The sequence below is a fragment of the Populus trichocarpa genome, chromosome 15, assembly GCF_000002775.5.
Source record: "Populus trichocarpa isolate Nisqually-1 chromosome 15, P.trichocarpa_v4.1, whole genome shotgun sequence".
Taxonomy (NCBI): Eukaryota; Viridiplantae; Streptophyta; class Magnoliopsida; order Malpighiales; family Salicaceae; genus Populus; species Populus trichocarpa.
In genome coordinates, this window is record NC_037299.2 from 412,425 (window position 1) to 437,050 (window position 24,626).

Sequence of the window (24,626 nt, forward strand, 5' to 3'; positions counted from 1 at the left end):
TCGGGATCATCTTAGACTAAGTTAGTTATAGCATTCATCTATAAAAAAATTTAATGATTATGATCTCTTCTTGAATTCAAACCCGAGATTAATTCTATCTCCATTTTAAGCATAAAAACAAATTATGTAAATATTTTAAGCATAAAAACAAATTATGTAAATATGCATGTTAAATCTGCACCCAAATTTTGCAGTTTTCTATTTTCATAACCAAAGCAAAATTACCACATGCTATAACTCCAATCACCATATATGGCATGCAAGCACCAAAATTTAAAATCTTCCAAGATCCAAAAAGAATGTGTATAATTTGTGCTAGGATATTATTATTTGTTTTTGCGTTTTAAAAATATATTTTTTTTATTTTAAATTTTTTTTTTGTGTTTTTAGATTGTTTTGATGTGCTAATATCAAAAATAAATTTAAAAAAATAAAAAAATCTATTTTAATATATTTCCAAATAAAAAATACTCTTAAAATCAACTACTACTACATTATCGAATAAACTTAAAAAGAAATAAAGTTAACATAAAATAAGAAATATTTCAATTATATTATAAAATTCGACAAAGAAATTGAAAAATCAGATTCAAACATACCACCACCAGTCCACAAAGTAGAAGGTGATTGTTTAAACTTAGGAATCACTGGTAACTAAGGAGAGTTCTAGCAATTAAAAGACAAGGCCTTGGAGTTTGGAACTGGACATTTTGTAATGGGGTTTTTGCCAAGAACAGGAACATGACAGATGCCTTTATCTGAATTTAGCTGGTGTTCATGACGTATGTTTAGAAATTGTTCTGAAAAAGTTCAAAAAACCCAACAGAGTAAAAGATTTTGACGCTTACAAAGGCCATTCATCATTATCATCATCACAGTCCTTTTGAATGCATCATCATTCTCATGATCAAGTAGTGAAATCATGCACAGTAATGAAAGAAAGTAAATGTTGCATGACATGGCTTGAATTTCCATGACTACCTTTCCTTTTCCATGCAACTGTTTTCACCCTAGAGTTGCACAGAACAAATCAATAACTCTAGTTGTAACTGATGATCAAAGATATCAAAATCTTCCACGATAATGTGTAGACATCATTATATTCTAGAGTTAGATCCCAGTGCTTTCTCATTTGTCTATTTCACAAGAAACAAAACACAATTAAACAAGATTTGCTACAGAGCTTCTTCATGCTGCCTTCGTAGGGATTTGAAAGGTGTACCATGCCATTTGTAGTTCAAGTCATGTGTTTTTCCAAAGGATAAAACCAACTTGAACACATCAATCAAGATTTTAGCCGTAAACATGGTTTAAATCTATGATCTGGAAAGGGAATAAAATGCGTAGAAGATAATCAAGTAATTTGATTGCGTCAACAAGAAGAAAGGATGTGAAAAGATAGAAGTAGAAAGATACCTCTCTTTTAGTAAAGAAAGTGTGGCCATGGGAATCAAATACTAGAGAATATATCCACTGCATGCTATACTCAGCTTCAAATCTTCAGTGCAGCTGCTAGCTTGTCTTCCACTAAAATGTCAATGGATATATTCTACGATGTTGAGTTTAGAATAAATATATAATGAACTGGAAATTAAACATTGGTAAAGGTAATTAGAGAGCAGCGATATATCTATAATCTATCTACATAACTCTGCAGATCCAGTTACCCCCATCAAGAAATAACATATAAAAAAAGAGAATGCATGCCTTGGTCTTCAAAAGGGTTTTGTTCTTTCAAGTTCTGCAGGCTAAGTTTTTGACAAAATTTCTTTTATCGTTTCTTTTAGAACCTCTCTGCAAGAGTGAAGAAAGTTGATCATCACATGCCTGCCATTACTGCACTAAACCTAATTTAAAAAAAGGGAGAAGGCTGAAAAGATAACATAAAAAGAATAATATATTGGTATATATGGAGAGAAAGAGAGAGAGACTAACCCTAGCTACTGCTCGAGAAGAGAGTTGCAGACACACACCCATTTCCTTTGAAACAACATTTGAACATGTGAAAATCCATGTATCCAATGATGATAAAACACAAAAAGGTTAATTGGAAAAGGGAGAAAAAGAGGAGAACTGACAAAATCTCATAGCCCCATGATAACCTAAGTTGAAAAACATAAGTAATAATTGAATAGTAATTTGGATCTTTCATACTTATAACAAGAAGTAATGATAGAAATTTATGTGTCTACCCATGTGATCTCAAGACAGTCAAAATGGATCATCATTACACCAATCTGATACTAGTTAGTCAACAACCTTGATCTATGTGAAATTTACTAAAACATTGAATCCGATTAGAGAAAACCAGATAAATTACCAAAATCAAATAAAAGGAAAAAGAAAACACTAGACATCACCTCCATATCTTGAAATTGATGATGATCAATCAAGCAATATATATATAGCTGAAGAACTCATGCATGTATGGAAGCATTAATTGAGGGGAATGAAGCCTGGTCCGAGGACATATATTCACCAAGAGATGTGGTGGCCATGCCTTGAACCAGACAACATTCACCACAAAAGTTAAGCTTCCTAGCTAGCTACCATCTTCTCTAAATTCTTGGCAAGCTTTTCTCTTTTCTTGATGATGAACAAAGTTCTCAAGAAATGTAGCTATAAAGGGACGAAACAGAAGGGAATGAATAAGGGTTTTGTGCTAAATACCATGGACAAAACAACAAACATGATGATGAAAATAATCATTTAGTTTTATTGGAAAGAAAAAAAGGGCCCCAAAGGAGAGAGAAGGGAGAGAATATGGGGTCTGGCCGTCCATGAGTTATGGTCATTTTTCTTGAACCCAGCTGTATAAAAATTTGGTTTCTCCCTTTAGTCTGCTGTCTCATAAATAATACAACAAAACAATAAGAATATATTTGGCAACAGAATCCCTTCGACTTCTACCCTTAGATTTTGGCCATCATGACTCATAGATGTCATCCTCTACGTCTCTCTCTCTCTGTGTGTATATATATATATATATATATATATGCTTCTTTAATTTTAGGAAATAAATAAAAAAAAAGGTAAAATGAAAATCAAACAAAGCATACATAATTAAGACTGTTCATGACTGCCTGTTAGTCATGTTTTGTACCATGAATCAGATTCCATGTAGTGACAGGTATTACAACGGGAATTCCATCTACAAACAAGAAATTAATTCATATTTCCTTGTTTTTTTTTCCTTACGGCTGGTGGGTTTTATTGCCTTGTGAGGTTTGGAATTGAAGGACAGATCAAAAGAAAATAATCCATCTTGAATGCACGAATAATATTCCGGATATATATAGTTTTTCTAAAATCTGATCAAAGAAATTAACAAATTCATACGGAAAGCCAGCAAAGATGGCATTGAAATGCGGTTGTCTTAGTGTTTTGTATTATAATAGTGATTATTTTTCACTAAATTTTTTTTTTAAGAAAACTATATTTGTATCAAATCATCAATGATTTGTTTAAAAATATTTGTATTTGTATTTGGGTAAAAATATTTGTATTTGGGTATATTTTAAAAGTGTAATTCACTTAAAAAATATTAAATTAATATTTTTTAGTATTTTCTAATAAATTTGATGAGTTAATATTAAAGATAAAATAAAATATAAAAAGAAATATTTTAACTTATTTTTAAGAAAAAAGAATTAAAAGAAAAACATAACACATTATAATATCAAGTACGCTCTAATTCAATCCCTTCTCATGCCCTTCAAAAAAAAAAAAAAATCTTGCCTATACTCGTTAGAAAAGTACCCTCTAAACTCATATTTGGCTCGTACTCGGTTTGCCCACCCATTTAATACTCGCTAAGAAATAATTTGCCAAAACACATTATTTTATTCCATTTAACATTTTAAAAAGTTATTTTAGTCTTTAAAATTAATTCTTTGTTACAATTTAATTAATCTTTTATTTTGAAGTTCTGTAGACTGTCAAATAAATCTGTTTTTTTTTAATAATTATCTTACTTAATGAATAATTGATAAATTATATATATATTGCCAAATTCAACTTGAAATTCAACCCAAATATAACCTGGGATATATATATATATATATATATATATATATATATATATTTTATCTTAATCCATATGATTTCTTAAAGAGTTATTTTGGTATAATTTTATTTTGAAGTTTTATGTCCTCAAAGTAAAAAAAAAACTAAACTATAAAGTTTGTGCAATCAAGTACTTAGAATAATAATTTGTTTTTAAATTAGCAAGTGGGCACTGATACCCCGAAAACATATTAACGAGTGTTTATCCTTTTCTTACCCTTTCCCTCGTTGGGTACGCTTTTAATAAATAATATTTTTTTTTTATTATTCATGTGGGATATCTGGATCAGCTTGCGTATATCTCGACTAATCTTTACGGATCCTGAAGTTAACGATCAGGTAAATCTCCAAAGATGTACCATCAATATTAACAATCACAGGACTCGAACCTTAAATCACAAAGAAAATAATCCCTTTGATCTACTGGATAACATTTTTAATAAATAATTGTTAGGCCAGTTGAGTTGGTACCTGCTTTATTGTTATCCATAAATTTGTATTTATTGGGTTGAATAGTATTTTTCACACAAATATGGCCCAGCCCATTCTTATCACTCTTTTCTTTTTTAACTTAATAAATCTTTTTAATTCAAAGTGTCATAGAAATTATAAATACTTACCATTTTCTTTTTAATCTTAAAATTAAGATTTATTTCTTAGGAAACAAGCATTTTGAACCTCCAAGAATTATGTGATTTCTTCTCTTTTCTTTTTTTAGTGATATCTAGTTGTTAATATTGCCAAGATTTTTTTTGCCTTGCACTTCAGATTAATTATTGCGATTTAATTAAAAAATATATTGTTTTAGTCTAGTATTTAGGGAGCATTTGTTTACTGTTTTTAAATAAAAAAGATAGAGAAAATATTTTTATGTAGAAAATCTACTCCTAAACTTATTCAAATAAATATTCATTCTATATTTTAATTTTTTTCTCTGCAACCAAACATTAATATGTATATATATATTTGTTCTAAAACACTAACCAAACATAAACTTATTTTACTGTCGTAAAGCCAAAATCTTGATCAATTATCAGCTTAATTTAGTTTCAACATAATATAATCAAGATAATGTGAAATGTTTCTGGTCTATGTTCAACACATATCTAAGCAATTTCTTCATGGGAAACCCTTTTTTAAAAGAAGAAGAAGAAGAAGCAATAATTCATGAAATTGACAATCAGAACCACAACATAATCCCATTTCACCACCCCAAACTCTCATCTTCCACTCGTAAAGTGTCGTTAACAGCAAGCAAATATAGTTAAAAAAGAAATACATACATAACAAAAGAAAGCACGTACAGCCGAATTAATGCAAGAATGAGTTCTTTGACATGCTGTGATAAAGAAGGAGGAGGAGGAGGGTTCTGGTTTTGCTGGGTCACGCAAGCAAGTACATGCATGACTTTACCTTAGTGGGTAATCATGGCCGTTCAAAGACAAAAAAGACTGTATCATTCTCAGAGACAGGATTTGATGCAAGAATTAATGATTTTTCATCTCAGACGCAGTCTCCTAGTCTTCTTTGAAGTCTCCTATCCTTGATTTTGACAGTTAGTTTTTGTCCTGCCAGGCCAAAACACTGCTCAGCATGACCATTTGCCTCGGTTGCTCCCTTTTTTCCCCATAGATGCCATCATTATTTTATTTTGGCGTGCTACTTATGACTCCTTTGTTAAGTGAAAATATTTATCCAGGGTTATATATATGCATTGTTTTTTAAATATATTAAAATATTTTTTTTATTTAATTTTCAATCCAACAAATATTTAAAACTAATAATGAAACACTAAAGAAATAACAATTCAATATTTTTTTTCAAATGAAATATATTTTAAAAATATATCAAGAAATAAAAGTTACTTATTTGTCTCTCGTGATTTCCTCTTTGGATATGTCTGGAGATGACACAAATAACACTTCCTTCCTAGCCTTTTCAAGGATTCTTATTTGAACCTTCAAATCTTCAAATTTGGAGAACCGTTTGTGGGTATTATAATGAAACTACATTGTTCACTCACAAATGACAGTTTGGCCGAGTGGTCTAAGGCGCCAGATTTAGGCTCTGGTCGGAAAGGGCGTGGGTTCAAATCCCACAGCTGTCACTTTTCACATCTTATTTTGTTTTTTTTTAATGTGGTCCTTTCACTCTCTTTTTTGTCTTCTAAATCCATCCTTGTATTAAATACTTTCTTGAGATTGGATCCCTCTTTCCCTTTCCGATTAATTTTAGCATTTCTCATAAAAAGAGAAAAGAAAAGGATATCTTCATAATTATATATATATATATATATATATATAGAGAGAGAGAGAGAGAGAGAGAGAGAGAGAGAGTATAGCATCTTATTATCCACACCAACATTGAATAATGACCACAAAAAAGCAAGTACATAACTAGCAACCAACTTCTATACAACTCTTTCAAGTGTTCCTTCTTCCCTTCTTGCTACTGATCTCTGCAAGAAAGCAGCCTAAAAAGAGAGCAACATGGCAATCTCAATTTCCACACCAACAGCCTATTTCAGCTGTTTTAACTCTTCAAACCAACCTTCCCTTCCATCTTTGCCTTTCAAGCCACTCAAACTCCCTCCATTCTGGCCTTGGCAGAAGGTGAAGATGGGCCCACTTACTGTCTCTCCAATGGGTTTTGGAACATGGGCTTGGGGCAACCAGCTTTTATGGGGGTATCAAGAATCAATGGACACTGATCTTCAACAAACTTTTAACTTGGCTGTTGAGAATGGCATCAATCTTTTTGACACTGCTGATTCTTATGGGACTGGCAGGTTAAATGGCCAAAGTGAAAAGCTTCTTGGCAAGTTTATACAAGAATTTCCAGGTTGGTATCTTTCTTGGTTTCATTTACTTCGTTGTATTGATTGAATTATGTAGGATTTAATCAATTATAATACTGGCCCTTTTCGCTTAATTACTGACACAGGATTTAATCCAGTTTGTAGTGATTAATTTGATGATCAATGTGGCATAATGTATGCATAATTTCTGATAATAGACATGCAGTATGATTTCAATATCCACTTGATCGCTGGACTAGATGAATAAATACTGCTAAATCTTAACCATTGCCCCCCCTTTGTGAGTGTCATCCTTGCATAAAGATAGGGAAAGAATGTGTTTTGGTTGTCACTAAGTGCATTCATACCTTAATTCTCAGGAAAACAGATGCGAAATGACATTGTGATTGCTACAAAGTTTGCAGCATACCCGTGGCGTCTGACACCGGGGCTGTTTGTGAAAGCTTGCAAGTAAACATCTCTAACTATTCTGTTTTCTGTCTCATGTAGTGCGTGCTTTCTCATTTTTTTTCTTCAAAAACTTGACTGTATGCTGCCTGGAGACACTTAGCTTTATCATGTTCAATATGAACTGAAATGGCTTTGAATGGTTTTTTAGGGCGTCGTTGGAAAGGCTGCAAGTTGAGCAGATAGGCATAGGTCAATTACACTGGTCTACTGCAAACTATGCTCCTCCACAAGAGTTAGCTCTCTGGGATGGTTTAGTTGCAATGTATGAGCAGGTTACCGTTACTTATTTTCAAAGGAATTTCAGCTACTAGAAATGCGTGTTGACTTGCAAGAACCTGTCCAGGATCGCAGTTGAAATCTGAATAATATTGAAGCAAATGTTTTTTAGTCCATATGCAAGACATGAACATTACTAGTAATTATCACACGATATGCATAAACATTCATATGTTTATTTTCATTCAAGAACCAATATTTGCGAAAGAACTTTTCTGAAGAATCAACGTGCTTTTTTACTGCTCAAAATCTAAAGAAGAGATGATAACAATGTTATCCTTCTTTCTTTTTTACCCATTTTCATCAACATTAAGTAATCAGATTTTCCTTTCTTTGGTTTTTTTTATATACACAAGTTTTAATATAATTTCTTAATCTGTTGAGATTTCCTTTATAAATCCAAATGGTTAAACTCACGAAAGGTGTTATTTAGGGTTTAGTTCGTGCTGTTGGAGTGAGCAATTATGGCCCAAAGCAGCTCATAAAGATCCATGATTACCTTAAAGCCCGTGGAGTGCCCCTTTGCTCAGCACAGGTATTTTACATGCACAATTTGTCATGACATTAGCAGAGCAGAGTAGCTGCATGAACAGCAATTTTTTCAGCTATATCTAGCACCATCAATCTCATATTGACACGAAACCAACCACTAGGTACAATTTTCTTTGCTAAGCATGGGAGAAGATCAGATGGAGATCAAGAAGGTTTGTGATTCTCTGGGAATCCGGTTGATTGCTTATAGTCCTTTAGGACTCGGAATGCTTACCGGGAAATATACATCGTCCAGACTTCCACTTGGGCCTCGGTACTAAGATTTGTGAACTTGCTACTTTAAATGTGTGATAAGAGGAGGTTGCTTATTGACTGCTTGTCCCATAATAATGATCTTTTCTTCTGTAGGGCCTTCTTATTCAGGCAAATTCTTCCAGGACTGGAACCTTTGTTGAATTCCCTAGGAGAAATTGCACAGAGAAGGGGTAAAACTCTGTCACAGGTGAAGTTCAAATTTTTAGTGACTGCTTCTTGATTGTGCCTATTGAAAAATTTACATTCCTGGGCCTGTTTTCTTGTCTGAAAGACCATAAGTGAGTAAACTATGGGTAGAGAATAATATCTACGCAGATTTACGAAACATGAACTTCTTTAGTTTAGAGAAGGCCAGATTCCAATGCATTAATAAAGCAAGATAATCTCGCTTTGTTTTCAAGTTTCAGCAGTGCACATGTTATTGAGAGCACAAATGAAAAAAATAATTATGGGATAAGAGGGCGATCCACAAGCTGCTTATTTAAGTAACCAATGCCTCTTAAGTCTCTTATACCAGGCATATATTGTAGTTCCAGATGTTTTTCTGTCAGTTGAGTTCATCTGGCTTTTAGCGGCAGACATTCCAAAGCAACAATGTGTTTACTAATTTAGGATATTATGTTAGCAGGTTGCTATAAACTGGTGCATCTGCAAAGGTGCTATTCCAATTCCTGGAATCAAGACAGTAAAACAAGCTGAGGAAAACTTGGGTGCCCTTGGTTGGCGCTTGAGTTCAGACGAGTTGCTTCAATTGGAATATGCAGCAAGTGAGTCTCCTCAGAAAATGATCCAAAACATTTTTCAGACAAGGTAAGCATTGTATAAAACCTCACTATTTTTGTTTCAATTTTCCTTAAAAGGAGTTCTATTGACCAAATCATGAGTAACCACAGATGACTTGGGGATAAAGAAATCTATGTACTGGAAGTCCCTTTGACAAGAATTGAAGGCATGGACAAGGCAGAAGTCGAAAACCAGGTAGAAATCCTCTGTTATTAGTACTCAAAACATGAGGGAAAGTTGACATGGGTTGCAAAGAGACTAAATGGAGAAAAAACAAGAAGCTGCATCTCCTGCTTGACCTTTATCCCTTATTAGACGATGTTGATGTTGATAATTACAATTGAACAAGATCTGTTAGTCTCAGTGATCTTCTGTATTTCCAATGAACATGTATCTTTTAGTGATTGATAGAAGATTGACCAATTCATTCCGGAGTGCATATTTTGAGAGAAATCGTTATAATCCCTACAATTTCCAGTTATCTGAAATCTGAATGCAAGACTGCTTCAGTTGCCTTGGCATCATTTGGGATATGCCAGGGCCTCCAATATGCCAGAGCCTCCAATCTTAATCGTCAGGTTATCCCAACCTTGCTGGAAATATTTGAATGGAGATGAACCAAAGTTACAGGGTAATGAGGAGATGGTTTGGTAAATAAAAGCCTATAATGTCTCTGAATGAGTTCACACCTCAAGAATCTGGCCTAGTAGCCAAGTTGTTGAATTCCGCAGAGTGCTCAGGCCCAATCTAGTTATTGAATGCCACTGAGGAACAGAAAACTACCAGGAGCAATAAAATTCGAAAGAGGACATAATGATTTAACTGTAGTATCGAGGATACGAGACTAACTGGCAGTATCAAAGAGTCTACATGCCTCCAGTTTCTTCCTGTCAACATGTCCTCAGGTCTATGAAATACAGCTTCAGTATAAATGCACTTACAGAGGCCAAATTGGATTGACCGAAAGCCCGAGTACCTCCTCCACACACATGCTCAGGAGTAGAGAAACGGAAGCGGAAACTTTCAATGCCTATGCTACTGAGAAATAGGAAAGGATGCATCGCTATGAAACTCAGAAAATCATTTTGAAATGTTGTAACAGGAAAGCTCCAAGTGCCCGCTGAAACAAAGGAGAAGAGCACCAAGAGCAAAAGTTCTAGTTGTAACTTGTGTATGAATTGCCATCTGTTTGCCAATAATCAATGCTTGCAGACAGGATAATGTTCAGTCCATCCAGAGATTAATCAAACACTTTCCTACCTAGCTAAGCAAACAACAACAAAAAAAAAGGTTGATGACATGAAAAGCACAACAGTTTCTTTAAATCAGACATGGGAAGAAACTACGGTCAAAATTCTGCAGCATTGCTGGCTTTAGACCTATGTAATCGAAAACTAATCATAAAACAAGATATAAGGATGTTCCTAAACTAATTAGAGAGCCTTCATTTAACAAGCTTGCTGGGATTCCAAATTTTCCTCTCTTGTGCTTCTTCGTTTCTTCTTCTTACTTGAACTGCTTGTCCCATTCAGGTTCTGTTTCTACTCGATAAATTTTGCATACAACAAAGTTGGCTTTCTGAACATCAACAACATAAAGTATCATTAGACAAAGTGTGATTCCTAAAATATATGCATTGATGTGAATTACATCACCTTTTCTTGAGTGCTATGGTCATCTTTGTTAATTGGAACAAACTCAGCATTAACGCTGAATTCTTCTACCATCCAATCAGTTTCAGATCCATTGGGTGGGCTTCCTTGATAGAAATTCAGAGTCTTTGCATAACCAACAATTTTATCCTTCCATGCGATCGGGGCTGTGCCTTCGGGGTCAACCGCATAGTAGCCATTCTCTGTTAAGATAATGTCAGCGTCCTCGCTCCTAGTCGAAAAGAAAAACCACTCGTTGGCCACCCCGCCTTTAAAATCGTCTAGTAATTACAAAAGTTAGATTTTTAAGTAATACAAATAATGTAGACTTTATTCGTGCTTGATGCAGGAGGTTTTGATGAATTGTATTAGGATCTCGTGGATGGCCTAATATTTATGTATTTCGACTAGATGACCTCAGAAGAGTCATTGTGATCCCTTCTTCTTCTGGAAATTATTTGATTTCTATTCCTAAGATTCGGCTGCCACAATGCCGATGTTGCAACTAATTAACAGTGGAAACATGTGGTGTAATGGAAGAAAAGTTATAGAAAAAAAAAAGATGTTCACGTGTCAAAAAAAATATGAAAGAGACAAACCTAAGGGGAGTTTATCAGGGCTTGATGCATATACATCAGTGGTGGGAATAACATCAGCAGGAAGTTGCTGACCCAGAATTTTTTTCTTCAAATAATGAACTATTAGATCATCATCATTAGGGCTAAATCTGTAGCCGGTAGGCACATTCGTAGCTTGTGCACCACTGGCCATAGTGGTATTTAGACAAAATTCTAATAAGAAAAACTGAAATGCTAGTCACTGGAGATATTGATTTGTGCATGGTACGGTAGTGTATATATATATATATATATATATATATATATATACACATAGAGAGAGAGAGAGAGAGAGAGATTGGAAATTGAATCAAGTCCAATTTGTGTTGGTAAATCCTGATGTTACAATTAAGTGCTTTTCCTATTAGAACTCAACCAGTGCTAACAAGGAGATATGATGTTGTAAGACTTGTAGAAACTAAAGGATTATGTGGATATATTATAAATAGATTTTTATAGACTCGTAAAAAAAGAATGAGCTCAAGAGAAAGACTGGTCGCGTCAGACTAACATGGTAATTAAAAAAAACCATAACTTTTATTTCAATTATTGAATCATGTTTAAGTTTTTACGAGGGATTCTTGAGACCCAGTTCCAAGCAGGGATGCTTTGTTAGGTCATTTGCTGCACAGGTTTTCTCAAATTAGATTTAGACGATCTTGTTTGAACTAATTTTGATTTTTTTTTTTTATATTTGTTTGATTTTGGATTTTTTGTTATTTTTTTTAATGTTTTAGGATTTTGATTTTATTACTTATTAGAAGTTGATTTTCTAGTCTATTTAAAGGAATTGTAAACTTATAAAAAAAAGGAGCTTGATTAAACTTTATTTTAGAGAATAAAACTATGAATTTAGATTTCTAAACCTTTTCCTTCATAAAATTCTGTTTTTTTTTTTTTTGTTCTTCTTGTTGTCTTTTGTGCTTCTTCCTGTGCACCAGGATTCTATCATAAAAAGTGGAAAACAGCACTAGTGGTTCAGATTTGAAGAACTTAAATGCCTATGAATCTGACTCTACCTTATACAATTCAAGCAGGCTGTTTTCGGGACCAAAACAGGAAAAAAAAAAAGATAAGATGTTAAGTTGTGATTTTCATATTGTAGACTAGATGAATTTATCTTGAAATCCTCACTCCTTTCTTCACAGCATGCTCAAGTAAAGTTGAGACTCAAAACATGCAATGTACCTTTAGTTTATGGGGCAAATCTGCCTGGTCTGTAGTCTGTCTCGGGTTGCCAGGTCTCCAGTGTGGCTCAGGCTCAAGATTCTTACAACCCATGAGGACAGAAGACCTGGGCAACTAGTTTTTCTAACATTTTTTAGAGTTTGCATTTTACAAATTTATTTGCCAACTGATGGGAGACTGCTCTGTTGGGAAATCCGACCGGTGGTGTACTGATAGTTGCTCAAAAAGGAGGCTAAGCACACTGGGACACAATATTTAACGTGGTTCGGCAAAACCGCCTACATCCACGGGAGAGTCCATATTATTTAGAGATAGAGAAATGATTACAACACAATACATGGAGAAGGAGGATCACTTCACTCAAACTCTACTCCCAGCTCTCTTGCTGCACTTGCAGCTGCTGCCATTGCAGCCCCTCACTTTCTCTCTTGGTCTCTCTACTGCACTCACAGCTCTCTCTCATTTTGCTCTCACTCCCGGTGCCCTTTTATAGGCAACAATGGTGCCACCAGCTCCTACTCTTCTTCAATAAAAATAGCTGCCAACTCCAGCTCTTCTTCAACAATGGTAGCTGCCAACCTTTGACATCTTGGATGGGTGCACATGGTAGGTGCAACTCCAGCTGCAGCTGTTGCAATTGTCAATAATTGTTGCACATCAACCAACCCAACATGCTCTACTCATACCGAATCTATCAAGTCCAGAAAGAAGTTGAAAATTCTTCATACTGAACAACAGCATTAGCTTGCCAGAATTCTGTGAGGCAATGCAGCAGGTATGCCCAGGATATTATCAAGCAATATGCGGCATACCAATTGACTGCTTACAATGCAGACGCAAGCACCAAGACCAGCTTCTGCAAATTGTCACAGGAGACTACATTTTCATGGAGCATTAATGAGCTTTGAGGAAGTCACAAGCCGACTACCTTCGCACGAATAGAGCACCATAAATGCTTCATGTGTTAATTGTAGAGATTTATTTTCTTCAACCTGAGAATTTCTCTAGCACAGTTATGTGCAGTTATGCACGTTACAAATCATTACACCTCAAAAGTAGATGGAATGTCCACAAGTCTTCCTCAAGAACAATATAAATCATTCATGTAGCTTTACCTATCAACTTAAACTTTTAGGTTCAAGTTGGACACAAGTCCTTTAGTGAAGTGTAGTTTGTCAGTATAAATCAACTTTCAGAGGATAAAATTGAATTCAAGGACGATCAAATACCCAGGTGTGTCTCCTCTAATCACACGCTCAAGAGGAGAAAAACGGCTGGGGCGACGGTGCGGAAGTCAGAAAAGGATGTATCGGCATGAAACTCGGCCAATTATGTTAAAATCTGAAAACAAGAACGCGTTATGTGCCCATTGAAGCAGAGGAGAAGAGCATCAAGAGCAAAACTTCAAGCTTCATGTCGGACAACAATCAATGAAACACAGAGAATGAGATGCATTGTAAAGTTCAATTAAGTTGCTTCAGAAAGTGAGATAGACCATAGGAAACACACTAGTCAACATGCATTTACAATAGAAGAAATAAGATGAACAGCAATTAATTGAAAATCAATGGACCTTATTGCTGAAGAAATTCATGCATAACATTATGAACACAAGATATCCCATGAATACAGCAGCTCCCTTGTATAGTTCGAGAAGACGAGTGATCTTGGAGTAGCTGGTCTAGCTTAACCTCCATGCCCATAAATTAGTTGGTCTAGTTTTGATCCTGCATGCCCATAATTTTATTTTATTTTTAAGAAATCTGAACAGTGGAGGTGGTCTAGTTCTGATTTTGAGACTTCCAACATTAACAACATTATTGTAAATGTGAAAGCATTCTGGGATGCGGCTCAAGATTAGTCTCATGAAAATCTTATTTTTTCTAAAAAGATTTTATCCAGTGCAAAAGCTCTTCAATGGAACTTAAATTTAGCTAGTCATAACCAAAAAACCACAGATTCTGCATGGCGAGTCAGGAATGCTGGATTAATCGTCTTCTAGGCCGAAACAATGAACCAGTCTATTTCTTTTCGAAAACACCTCCTCTGTTGCAAACAATGAGAAAGTGCATCGAATCTGAAGTCGCATTAATCGCAAACTTGGACGACTAATGTTTTTTTCAAGTTTTATTTTTTTCATTTCTAACATCAATACATTTTAAAAAAAAGCACCTAAAAATATGAATTTAAAGTTTCTTTTAAGTAAAAAATAATTTAAAACACTTTGAAGAACAAGTTATATGTAACGGATACAAACATAAAAATATGAAAACTGAAATGGACAAAGCTGCTGGTGAGAGCATGGTAACTACAAAGCTATCATTTTCTGATGAAACTCGGATCTCAAGGACCAAGTAGCTACAAAGTCAAGTGACCTAAATTTCATTTTCTATAAACATACCACTTCAACAGAATATTCCCTTTAATCAGATTAAGTGATATCTGCCACATTATTTAAAAAAGATTTGTGTTAAGTTTGGATCACGCATTCGAAATAAAGATCACAGTACAAAAGTATTCTAAAACCAAATAACATGAAAGTCTTGAACCCTAACCAGAAAAATATTTGATACCAACATAATCAAAGACAAACATCCAAAAACCTAATAGGAAATGCAGTAACCACGCCTCCTGATCAATAGTCTACTTAATCTTCTTCTTTGGCCTCAACTGCAAGATAAAACGTGATAATGGGTGTTAACTATTTGAAAATAAAACATGTAAAGCTGTATAATACTAAAATATAAACATCAAAGGCAATTGCCGTGCTGAGATGATTTACCTGGTTGCTGTGGCCACACTTCTTCTTCCTGCAGTTGACAGCACGAGGATGGAGGCGTGCATAACATCTGTACAGCACAATATTCAACAGTCAGAATTATGCCTACTATCACCACATAACGCGATGTGCATTACACATATCCGCAGATAAAAGAAAAAATTTTGATGCCAAGACATTCAATATCACAACTGCTTAACATGCTGCATGCCCGATAGTAGTAAAGATGCACTGAACTTCTTATGAAATTTTTACCAGCTTGTTCACTACTTAAAAGCATTCAAGGTGTTAGGTATCTTAAATGGGAAATGGTTTCAATGAGCATAAGAACTTCTAGCTATTGATCAACATCGTTAGGGTAGAAACAAATGAAGAGTTTTAGGACAATTTAACTTACTTGCGGCAAATCATCTTTTCCTGGTTATATTTCCTGGCCAAAGCCATCAAAGATGGCTCAATAATGCCACCACGAAGCCTCAGAACCAGATGCAGTGTTGACTCTGCACAAATACACAGATTTAAAATCAAACATCCATTACAGCCCCATCACACAAAACAAATATCCAATTCAGCACCGTATTCACATTCATTTGATTGGTCTAGGAGAGAAAATCCAGCAAGTTAAAAGCTTTTTATCACAATATTTCACATCTATCTATATATTGCAATGTAAAGCTTTTTACCATAGTATTTCACATCTATCTATATAATGCAATGTTATTTGACAGGGTAACTTTTTTCAACCAATGCTTAAGATTTTCTATGATATGACCATGAAAATTATAATAAATCAGCAGAGTTATACCTTTTGAATCACAAATGGTTCATTTAAACATAATTCAAAAGAAGCCAGAAGCCAAATTAATAAGAACACCAAGCCCATCTAAAAGTTTTTATGTTTTTTTTAGCAAAACTATATACTTTTCTTTTTATCATTAAGATTCTATACAATACAATCATCATAGTTATAATTATTCAACAAAAACCCACTCTTTGAATTGCAAACCTTTCATTTAAAGGTAAATGAAAGAATCAAATTGACTATTGTTTATTTTCAATTAAATTTTCAGCAAAGATTCAGCATTCTCAAAGTCACCCCTCTCTTGCAAGAGGATTCCCTGCATGTCAACACCTGGTAAGATTCTTCACGTTGCATCGAATTAAACCACATACTCCACTGCTTGTGCGTGCCCCAGTCAATTCCTTTGAGTTTCATTCTTGCGAACGTACTACCCAGGAGGGATACTTAACGCGTTAGCTACAGAACTGCACGGGTCGATACGCACAGCGCCCAGTATCCATCATTTACGGCTAGGACTACTGGGTCTATAATTGCAAACCTTTATCTTTTACCATTTAAACTCTCCAAAATATGGCCACTACAACAACTAATCTACTGCTAAATCAGCCCTTCAATCACAAAACTTCAATTTTACCATAATTGAGCAGGAGCAAGAACTCAACGAGAATAAAATTCAAACTTTTCAACTAAACCCAACAAAAAAAAGTAAAATTGTTATTCAAGAAACTAACCCTTCTGGATATTGTAATCAGCAAGGGTACGGCCATCTTCCAGCTGCTTCCCAGCAAAGATCAGTCTCTGCTGATCAGGAGGAATCCCTTCCTTGTCCTGGATTTTGGCTTTGACATTGTCAATAGTATCACTAGATTCGACCTCAAGAGTGATGGTCTTGCCAGTCAGGGTTTTCACAAAGATCTGCATTCTGCCAAATGTGAGGCCACCGTATGAGCCCGCTTTCTTTATATAGTTTGACGGTCAGTGGCAGCTAGGGTTTCACTCCTGTTTTGAGGTGGTGTTTGTATTTTAGGATTGTGGTATGCTGAACGAGAATAGGCATCATTTTTTTAATGTCATGATGATGTCATCCCAGTTTAGTTAATTCATGCAGATCTCAGTTTTTAGATGGGCATTGGTTATTAATTTTTTAATATATATATTAAATTTAAATTTTAAATTTTTTGAGTAAATAACATCAACGAGAGATTTTCTTTCCCATTGTTTATTTGGATGGTCAATGAAAAAAAAAAAAAAAAATGTAGAGGTAGGTATCAAAATATTTCTATATTTAGAATTAAGTCTTGTAAAACATATTTCTCATATATTTAATCCAGGGATTAATATAATTTTTTGTTAAAAAGTATAAAAGTAATTATTTTAAATAAAAAAACTAAGGTATAAAAATCATAAAGATTCAACTATGCTTGATAAGATTTATATTATTTTTCCATCTTAAAATTTTGCTCCCACAAAATAAAACTATTTTTTTCTTCAATACAATTGAAAGAGATGTTCTTCCATGGGAGTGAGACATCATATTCATTAAATTTGATACAAAACTTAGCTTGATTAATAATTTGAATTATTAGAGTTATCTAATCAACAAGCAGATTATTTGTTCAGTTTAAATTTATTATTTTTATTTAAAATAATATTTTTTAAATTTATTTTAAATTTGTTAGTTTTGAACAACTAAAATTCGATTTTATTTAAACCGAGCCATCCAAAACGCAAGTCAACTCGTATGGTTCCTGGTTAGAGCGTGTTTGGGAGTGTGATGATTACAGTTGCTTTTCAAAGTGTTTTTCACTCAGAAATGTATTAAAATAATATATTTTTTTAATTTTTAAAAATTATTTTTGATATCAGCACATCAAAATGATCTGAAACATCAAAACATATTAATTTAAAATAAAAAAATATTAATTTTTTTAAAACATTTTTAAAATATAAAATTAAACAAGCCTTCTCAACAGTCAGGCAATGCCAAAAATAGTTTAAAATAAAACTCGTGTAGATTAGACAAGTGAGAAAATATTGGAGAAAAAAAGAATTCACGGCTACAGAAAACTCTCTTTATGGGACCCGAACCTTGCGGCACACTTTTGCCTTCCTCAGCATAGTCTGTCCACCTCATCAATAACCCAAGGTCAAATTACCTTTTTAGTTGGTCCCTCGACTATTCTGAATGTTTCATATAGCTCCTCGTCAATTAAATTTGCTGATGTAAACCTTATACTTCACGTTTACTGGATGGATACCATTAATATGGATCCACTATCCGGATATCAATTGAAGTAAATAATATATTAAAAAATAATCACTTTTACGTGTATAACCAATTCAACATAAATAAAAAATTATATTCTCATAAATAAAATAAAAACAATACATTAAATGCCTCAACTTTAATGATATGTTAATTATTTTGGTTAAAATTGATGATTTTATTTTTCAAAAAAGATCAAAATTAGTATGCACAAACTCTAGTTTGTTTGTTTTTAAGTTTTAAAAGCACTTTATAAAAAAATATTTTTTATTATTTTGTTGCTTTAAATTAATTAATTTTAGATTGTTATGACGTGCTGATATTAAAGATAAATTTAAAAAATATAAATATTATTTTAATATATTGCTAAGTAAAAAATATTTTAAAAAACAACTATTAAATACAATATCAAATAAACTCTAAATGATTCACAACTTTTTTTAAATTATTTTTAAATATCTAGCACTTCCCAGAGAAAGAAGAAGAAATTGTTTAAATGCAAAGAAAATTATTATTAGTTTCTAATCAACAAATAAAGTGACGACAGTTTAACAAAACTAAAACATCAAGGGCTAAAGAATAATTTATCCAAACTAAGTTAGAGTTTCTCATCATACCATGTTATATAGTTTTTTAAGTTCTTATTTATTTAACTTTTAAAGCTCTGTTTAGTAATTAATGGTGTTCAATATGTTTTTAAAATTATCATCTATATAAAAAAATTAATATTTTTTTATATATTTTTAATTGTTTCAATATGTGAATATTACAAAATTTTAAAAAATATTTTAAATAAAAAAATAATTTAAAATCATGCTAAATTAAAAAACAAACACTCTATATGTGTGGACTTGTAAGAGAAACAACCAATCACAGCTTTCCAAACTCTCACAGCGAGACGCACACATTGCAATGATACACGTGTACCTCTCTCCGCATAGTTTGTAACGCCACCTCATCAAAGAAAAAACCCAAAATCCCAAGCTCTATCCTTCACCTAACATCAATCCAGATCATCAGAGAATCACAAGTGCTTCAAACAATCCAACGGCTAGAAATAAATCACTCACACTTTCCATGGCTACTGCTTCTTCATCTCTCACCTTCTCCACTTCCCTGCCAAAATTTTGCAGACCCTACTCCATTTCTAGAACCCCACCACCACAGGTATCAGTCTATTTTAAGAAACTCTCTATCAGTTCTTCTTTAAAGATATCAAGAAGAACAACAACAAGGGCATCATCCATGACTTCTTCTGGGATCACCACCATTGATCAGAATAACAAGAAGGTAGTGGAAGTGTTTGATACGGAGGAGGATTTGGCTGTGTCTCTTGCAAAATACACTGCTGATTTATCTGATAAGTTTGCTAAAGAAAGAGGGGCTTTTACTGTTGTTGTATCTGGTGGTTCTCTCATTAAGTCCCTCAGGTATTTGTCACTGTAGTCTTACTTGATTAAACCAGTCAAGTTCATAAATTTGATGTTCATTAATGGATTGATGATGATGGGTTCTTGATGGTTTGTGATTTTATTGCGGGGTTCAGGAAATTGGTGGAGGCACCTTATGTGGATTCAATAGATTGGTCAAGATGGCACGTGTTTTGGGTGGATGAGAGAGTTGTTCCTAAAGATCATCCAGACAGTAACTACAAACTTGCTTTTGATGGTTTCCTCTCAAAGGTACATTTATCTTTATTTGTTTTGTAACTTTGTGTTTTTTTGGCTGAAAACATTACATTGATATCATCAGTTCATGTTATGTGGTCACTCTTCAAGTTATGTTGTTCTTAGTATTATGATCTTCCCATAGGAAATTATTGATGATGGTTTGATTCTCTATTGTCAGTTTGAGTGGTGTCATTTCTGTTTTTTTATCATAAGTTTCGAAATATGAGTAGATCATTTAGGTGGCCCAATTGATTTTTCTGAGAAGTCTAAAAAAGTCATGTTTTTTTATTATTTGTTTTACATTATATTATTAGATATTGGAGATAGGTATTCCACCAAATGGAGAAATGCTGAAAATATCTGATCATGAAAGTACGAATGCTCTTGCAAATCTAGTTCCTTTCTGTCATGGATATCAGACTTTTGATGCTAGTTTGTGTCCTACTTTAACCAGAGAAGCCTTTTTTCTCCTTAATTTTTTGCAGGTACCAATACCCCCTGGTAATGTTTATGCCATCAACGATGCCCTGTCTTCTGAGGGTGCTGCGGATGATTATGAAACTTGTCTCAAACATCTGGTTCATACTGGTGTGATAAATATATCTTCATTGAGCGGGTTCCCAAAGTTTGATCTCATGCTTGTGGGAATGGGTCCAGATGGACATGTAGCCTCTCTGTTCCCTGGTCATCCACTCCTCAAGGAAAACCAGAAATGGGTTACTCACATCACAGATTCTCCAAAACCACCCCCAGAGAGAATTACCTTTACCTTCCCTGTCATCAACTCATCTGCATACATTGCTCTTGTGGTGTGCGGTGCTGGTAAAGCTAGCATAGTGCAGACAGCATTGGGAAAGAGTCAAAACTCTGAGGTGTTTCCTGTTCAAATGGTTTCACCTGAAGGGGAGTTGAAGTGGTTTTTGGACAAAGATGCGGCTTCAAAGCTGTAGGAGAGCAAATGTAACTTTATGAGTTCAACAAATAAGAGTCACGAGCTGCATGATTGCTTCTGCCGTGTTGTTGAACAGTAGATGTGCTACTCGTTGTTGTAATCTCAGTGATAGTTTTGGATTAGTGGGGATTTTCTTCTTGTATTTGGTCAATCAAAAGACTTATATTGTATGGAATGTTGTTAAGTAGCTTTTTAAAGAGAATTGTTTTTGCAGATACAATCATGCTTGTATTTCACAGATTTTTATTATTGAACTTGTTGATTCTATAGTTTCTGTCGAGTTCTAATAATTCTTTTCCTGATAAATACCTGTCTATGCAGAAAGAGCCAGAGGGCATGGCATTTTACTCTCAAGGCAAATCCTGGCATTTCATTCTTGAGGATTAGATTTCTGGTTCTCTAATTAAGTCATTCAGGTCTGTCGCTCTCTCCCACTTAATTACCCACTTAATTAAATTTGTAAATCATTTTTTGCTTGCATGGAATTGATGATGATGGGTTCTTGTTGGTTTATTGTAATCTTTTGTTCGTTTTAGGATATTAGTGGAATCACCTTTTGTGGATTCAATGAATATGTCAAATGGCATATGTTTTGGGTGGATGAGAGAGGTCTTCCTAAAGATAATGGTGGCATTAACTACAAACTTGCTTTTGATGGTTCTCTCAAAGGGATATCTCTTTCTTTTTTAGTAATAACATGGTCTGTGTACCTGAAAGATAATATTGATATCATCAATTCATGTCACGTGATCATTCTTCAAGTTACCTTGTTCTTGGGCTTAGGATTTTAATCTTTTCAATTCGGAATTGTCTACTTCATGTCTGGACAGATGTCTGTTGCCAATTTGAATTATTTCTTTGTTAGGCTCCAGTTGAGTATGCTGGGTAGTCTAGAAAAGTCATGTTTTCAGGTAATTATTTGTTTGACATTAAAGTATTGGACAACGGAGAGGTGTTCCTCTGACAAATGGAAAAACCATGAAAAGATTCTGACATGAAAGTAAAAATGGTCTTACAAATCCATCTTCCAGCGCAAAAATGGAACCCTTAAAATTGAAGCTGCCTCTGATTGATGTTGAATTTTTAATCATTGTTAATGCTAATATTTTGATTTTGAAAGTAAATATGTTGAAAATTGAGGCAGGTTTATTTCTTTTGTTATGGATATGAGAGAACTTCCTTTTATCGCCATAACAATCTTAATCTCTTGTTGAAACTTATATGTCCAAGTAACTGACTCACAAAACATGGTGTTAGTGTTTTAATTTGGGAGCTGATGTCCTTTTCTTTGTGAATATTAAGACTTCTGATGCTAGTTTATGTCCTTAACTAGATAAACTTTTAAATTTTCAGCAGATAAGAATTCTCACTGGAAATGTGTGCGCCATCAACAATGCACTGTCAGCCGAGGGAGCAGCTGACTTCTGATAGTCATGAAACCTGTCTCAAACACTTGGTTAATGCTGGGGTGAAGACAAATCATCAGTGAGTGGTTTCCCAAAGTTTGACATGTAGCTTCACTTTCCCTGAGAATCCACTTCCCAAAGAAAATCAGAAATGGGTTTCTCACATTAAACTCTCACCGGAAACACCTCCAGAGAATTACTTTACCTTCCCAGTCATCAACTCATATTCATACATTGCCCTTGCTGTGTGCAATGCTAGTAAAGCCGGTGCAGTGCAAACAGCATGGGGAAATAGTCAAAAGTCTATTGTGCTGCCTGTACTAATGTTTAACCTGAAGGGGAATTAAAGTGATTTTTAGGCAAGGATGCACCTTCAAAGCTGTAGAAGTGAAAACGTCTTAGTATTATGAGCAAGTGATAGTGCTAGTTGCATTTTCATTCGTCTACTGTTACATCTCGACAGCTGTTTCTTTTGCTTAGGATTTTTAGTATCTTGTTTAACATTCTTTTGGGCATGATTGAAGGATTATTGAAAATCTGTTGAAGAAACGTGGACGTGCCTTCAATTTCTGAGCATGGTGTCCACGAAGATTAAGCTGTGATGACATCCTCTGCTATCTTTTTTCCCTGTAATTATGAACTGGTTCTTCTGATATTATACACTCCCTGGACTTCCAGATTTTCGTATTGAAAGAATGTGCTCTTTATAATTACTTAGATGCCGCACAAATCACTATCATCATACCCTATCAACCGCAGAACATAGTATCTCTCTGGACTGCTGTGTATTGGTTTTTGATATTCTAAAATCATCTTGATCCACCTGATGGTGGCCTTGGTATCTATTCGATAGTGATTTGTCTGGTCGGTTGTGTTAGCTTTGTGCTTCGTGCTTTATCTTTGTTAGTAATCAGCTTCACACTTTATGCTTCCTTCTCTTTATCTTTTTATGCTTCGTTTTTCTCTTTCTTATACTAATATTATTATCTTGGCAGATTCGCTGTTCTTTATTTTTAGGTCAAGTTTCAAGTCATTTTTCCACGGTTGCATTCAAGTGAAACGAAGAACGGTGATGAATTTGAACTATATAGATGCCCTGTTGGTTGATGCTATTCTCTGTACTTATGCTTTATATGCGCGATTTTCATTTATTCCTTCTCTTCAAGTATTACTATTAGCTTTACGCCTCATTCTACATCTTCTACATCCTCTCAAGATTCATGCTTCCAGGGAAGACTTGAAGAAAGTGTGAATGCATCAATTTGGATGTGGATAGCTTGAGGGATATATGCTTCATTTGGGAAGGCGGCCAACTGCAGAACTGACCGCATTCTCGGTATCTGAAAGCTAGTCCGAGAATAACTTTATCATAAAAATAAATAAAATTATTATAATTTATTGATGGTTATGTCAAAATTCCAGAATTATGATTCTAATTTTATATCAACACCAGTGTTTGGTACTTCGTTGTTGCAGCCAAAGTTGATTGTAGAACAGAAGAGGTTTGACCTGAATTATAATGAATGAAGGAAGAGAAGCTTCAAGGTTGTTGGCCGCCGAGGAAGAGAATTTCCAGACTCTTCCTCAGAGGAGAAGTATACGCAATGCTTATCTACAGGTTGGCCATGGATAAAACAGAGAAATTTCACCAAAACGAAAGAACAAAGAGATTGGATTAAGCAAGAGACGTCTCTGTTATATTTCAAATTTGATGTGCTTTGAATAAAAACTCTAAACAACCATGGAAAAAAACGAAAATTTCCCATCTATTTAGATCTTAATATTAAAATAATATTTTTTATTTATTTTTAATATTAGTATATCCAAACAATAAAAAAATATTAATTTAAAATTAAAAAAATCAAAAAAATTTAAAAAACACAATTTAACTGCACAAATAAACACGTTATTCCTGAAATTAGTTCACCCATGAATTCAGACAACGAATGTGTTTGTAATATTATCCTTACAATGACGATGAAAAGGAATTGTTTTACTCCATGTGTCATTCATCTATAAGTCCGATGTGAAAGGCATAATATTTTGTTTTTATATGTTTTTTAAAAGTATATTTTTAAAAATATATATTAAATTA

General features: G+C 34.0%; 4 protein-coding genes, 1 long non-coding RNA gene and 1 other non-coding gene across 8 annotated transcripts; 3 read left to right on the forward strand and 3 right to left on the reverse strand.

Moving 5' to 3' along the window:
- Positions 1-951: 951 nt before the first annotated feature.
- Positions 952-2,795, reverse strand: LOC112324343 (uncharacterized). Its single transcript, XR_002978146.2, has 2 exons — positions 1,936-2,795; positions 952-1,794 (listed from the first exon to the last, which is right to left on the reverse strand). It is a non-coding gene; the product is annotated as an uncharacterized LOC112324343 (long non-coding RNA).
- A 3,297-nt stretch (positions 2,796-6,092) lies between these two features.
- TRNAL-UAG (transfer RNA leucine (anticodon UAG)) lies at positions 6,093-6,172 on the forward strand. The gene has a single exon. It is a non-coding gene; the product is annotated as a tRNA-Leu (tRNA).
- A 241-nt stretch (positions 6,173-6,413) lies between these two features.
- Positions 6,414-9,626, forward strand: LOC7464517 (pyridoxal reductase, chloroplastic). Of its 2 annotated transcripts, XM_024586805.2 has the most exons (8): positions 6,415-6,906; positions 7,243-7,333; positions 7,482-7,605; positions 8,043-8,144; positions 8,263-8,414; positions 8,510-8,603; positions 9,045-9,226; positions 9,310-9,626. In XM_024586805.2, exons 1-8 carry the CDS (start codon positions 6,555-6,557, stop codon positions 9,311-9,313), a joined length of 1,101 nt encoding a protein of 366 aa, XP_024442573.1. In that variant the 5' UTR covers positions 6,415-6,554; the 3' UTR covers positions 9,314-9,626. The 2 variants fall into 2 exon arrangements, with proteins under 2 accessions (XP_024442574.1, XP_024442573.1); XM_024586806.2 differs by lacking the exon at positions 9,310-9,626 and having other exon boundaries at positions 6,414-6,906; positions 9,045-9,230.
- A 609-nt stretch (positions 9,627-10,235) lies between these two features.
- On the reverse strand, positions 10,236-13,290 carry LOC7475154 (NAC domain-containing protein 41). 2 transcript variants are annotated; one of them, XR_008057367.1, is made up of 3 exons: positions 12,657-13,290; positions 10,855-11,132; positions 10,236-10,777 (listed from the first exon to the last, which is right to left on the reverse strand). XR_008057367.1 is itself a non-coding variant. In XM_002321935.4 (3 exons), exons 1-3 carry the CDS (start codon positions 11,620-11,622, stop codon positions 10,706-10,708), a joined length of 522 nt encoding a protein of 173 aa, XP_002321971.3. In that variant the 5' UTR covers positions 11,623-11,656; the 3' UTR covers positions 10,236-10,705. The 2 variants fall into 2 exon arrangements, 1 of the variants encoding a protein (XP_002321971.3); XM_002321935.4 differs by lacking the exon at positions 12,657-13,290 and adding an exon at positions 11,451-11,656.
- A 1,770-nt stretch (positions 13,291-15,060) lies between these two features.
- LOC7464518 (ubiquitin-60S ribosomal protein L40) lies at positions 15,061-17,226 on the reverse strand. Its single transcript, XM_002321936.4, has 4 exons — positions 16,969-17,226; positions 15,833-15,935; positions 15,439-15,505; positions 15,061-15,326 (listed from the first exon to the last, which is right to left on the reverse strand). The coding sequence occupies exons 1-4, from the start codon at positions 17,156-17,158 to the stop codon at positions 15,300-15,302; spliced, it is 387 nt and encodes a 128-aa protein (XP_002321972.1). The 5' UTR covers positions 17,159-17,226; the 3' UTR covers positions 15,061-15,299.
- A 2,270-nt stretch (positions 17,227-19,496) lies between these two features.
- LOC7464519 (6-phosphogluconolactonase 3, chloroplastic) lies at positions 19,497-21,345 on the forward strand. Its single transcript, XM_002321339.4, has 3 exons — positions 19,497-19,933; positions 20,050-20,185; positions 20,659-21,345. Exons 1-3 carry the CDS (start codon positions 19,581-19,583, stop codon positions 21,121-21,123), a joined length of 954 nt encoding a protein of 317 aa, XP_002321375.4. The 5' UTR covers positions 19,497-19,580; the 3' UTR covers positions 21,124-21,345.
- The last annotated feature ends 3,281 nt before the right edge of the window (positions 21,346-24,626 follow it).

Coding starts and splice junctions, on each gene's coding strand:
- LOC7464517 (XM_024586806.2), top strand. CDS start 6,555: ATGGCAATCTCAATTTCCACACCAACAGCCTATTTCAGCTGTTTTAAC. Junction 7,606..8,042: donor TAGTTGCAATGTATGAGCAG/GTTACCGTTACT, acceptor GGTGTTATTTAG/GGTTTAGTTCGTGCTGTTGG. Junction 8,415..8,509: donor AGACTTCCACTTGGGCCTCG/GTACTAAGATTT, acceptor TTTCTTCTGTAG/GGCCTTCTTATTCAGGCAAA.
- LOC7464518 (XM_002321936.4), bottom strand. CDS start 17,158: ATGCAGATCTTTGTGAAAACCCTGACTGGCAAGACCATCACTCTTGAG. Junction 15,936..16,968: donor TGATTACAATATCCAGAAGG/GTTAGTTTCTTG, acceptor GTATTTGTGCAG/AGTCAACACTGCATCTGGTT. Junction 15,506..15,832: donor GAAAAGATGATTTGCCGCAA/GTAAGTTAAATT, acceptor TGTGCTGTACAG/ATGTTATGCACGCCTCCATC.
- LOC7475154 (XM_002321935.4), bottom strand. CDS start 11,622: ATGGCCAGTGGTGCACAAGCTACGAATGTGCCTACCGGCTACAGATTT. Junction 11,133..11,450: donor CCCTGATAAACTCCCCTTAG/GTTTGTCTCTTT, acceptor TGTAATTACTAG/ACGATTTTAAAGGCGGGGTG. Junction 10,778..10,854: donor ACCATAGCACTCAAGAAAAG/GTGATGTAATTC, acceptor GTTGATGTTCAG/AAAGCCAACTTTGTTGTATG.
- LOC7464519 (XM_002321339.4), top strand. CDS start 19,581: ATGGCTACTGCTTCTTCATCTCTCACCTTCTCCACTTCCCTGCCAAAA. Junction 19,934..20,049: donor TCTCTCATTAAGTCCCTCAG/GTATTTGTCACT, acceptor TGCGGGGTTCAG/GAAATTGGTGGAGGCACCTT. Junction 20,186..20,658: donor TTGATGGTTTCCTCTCAAAG/GTACATTTATCT, acceptor AATTTTTTGCAG/GTACCAATACCCCCTGGTAA.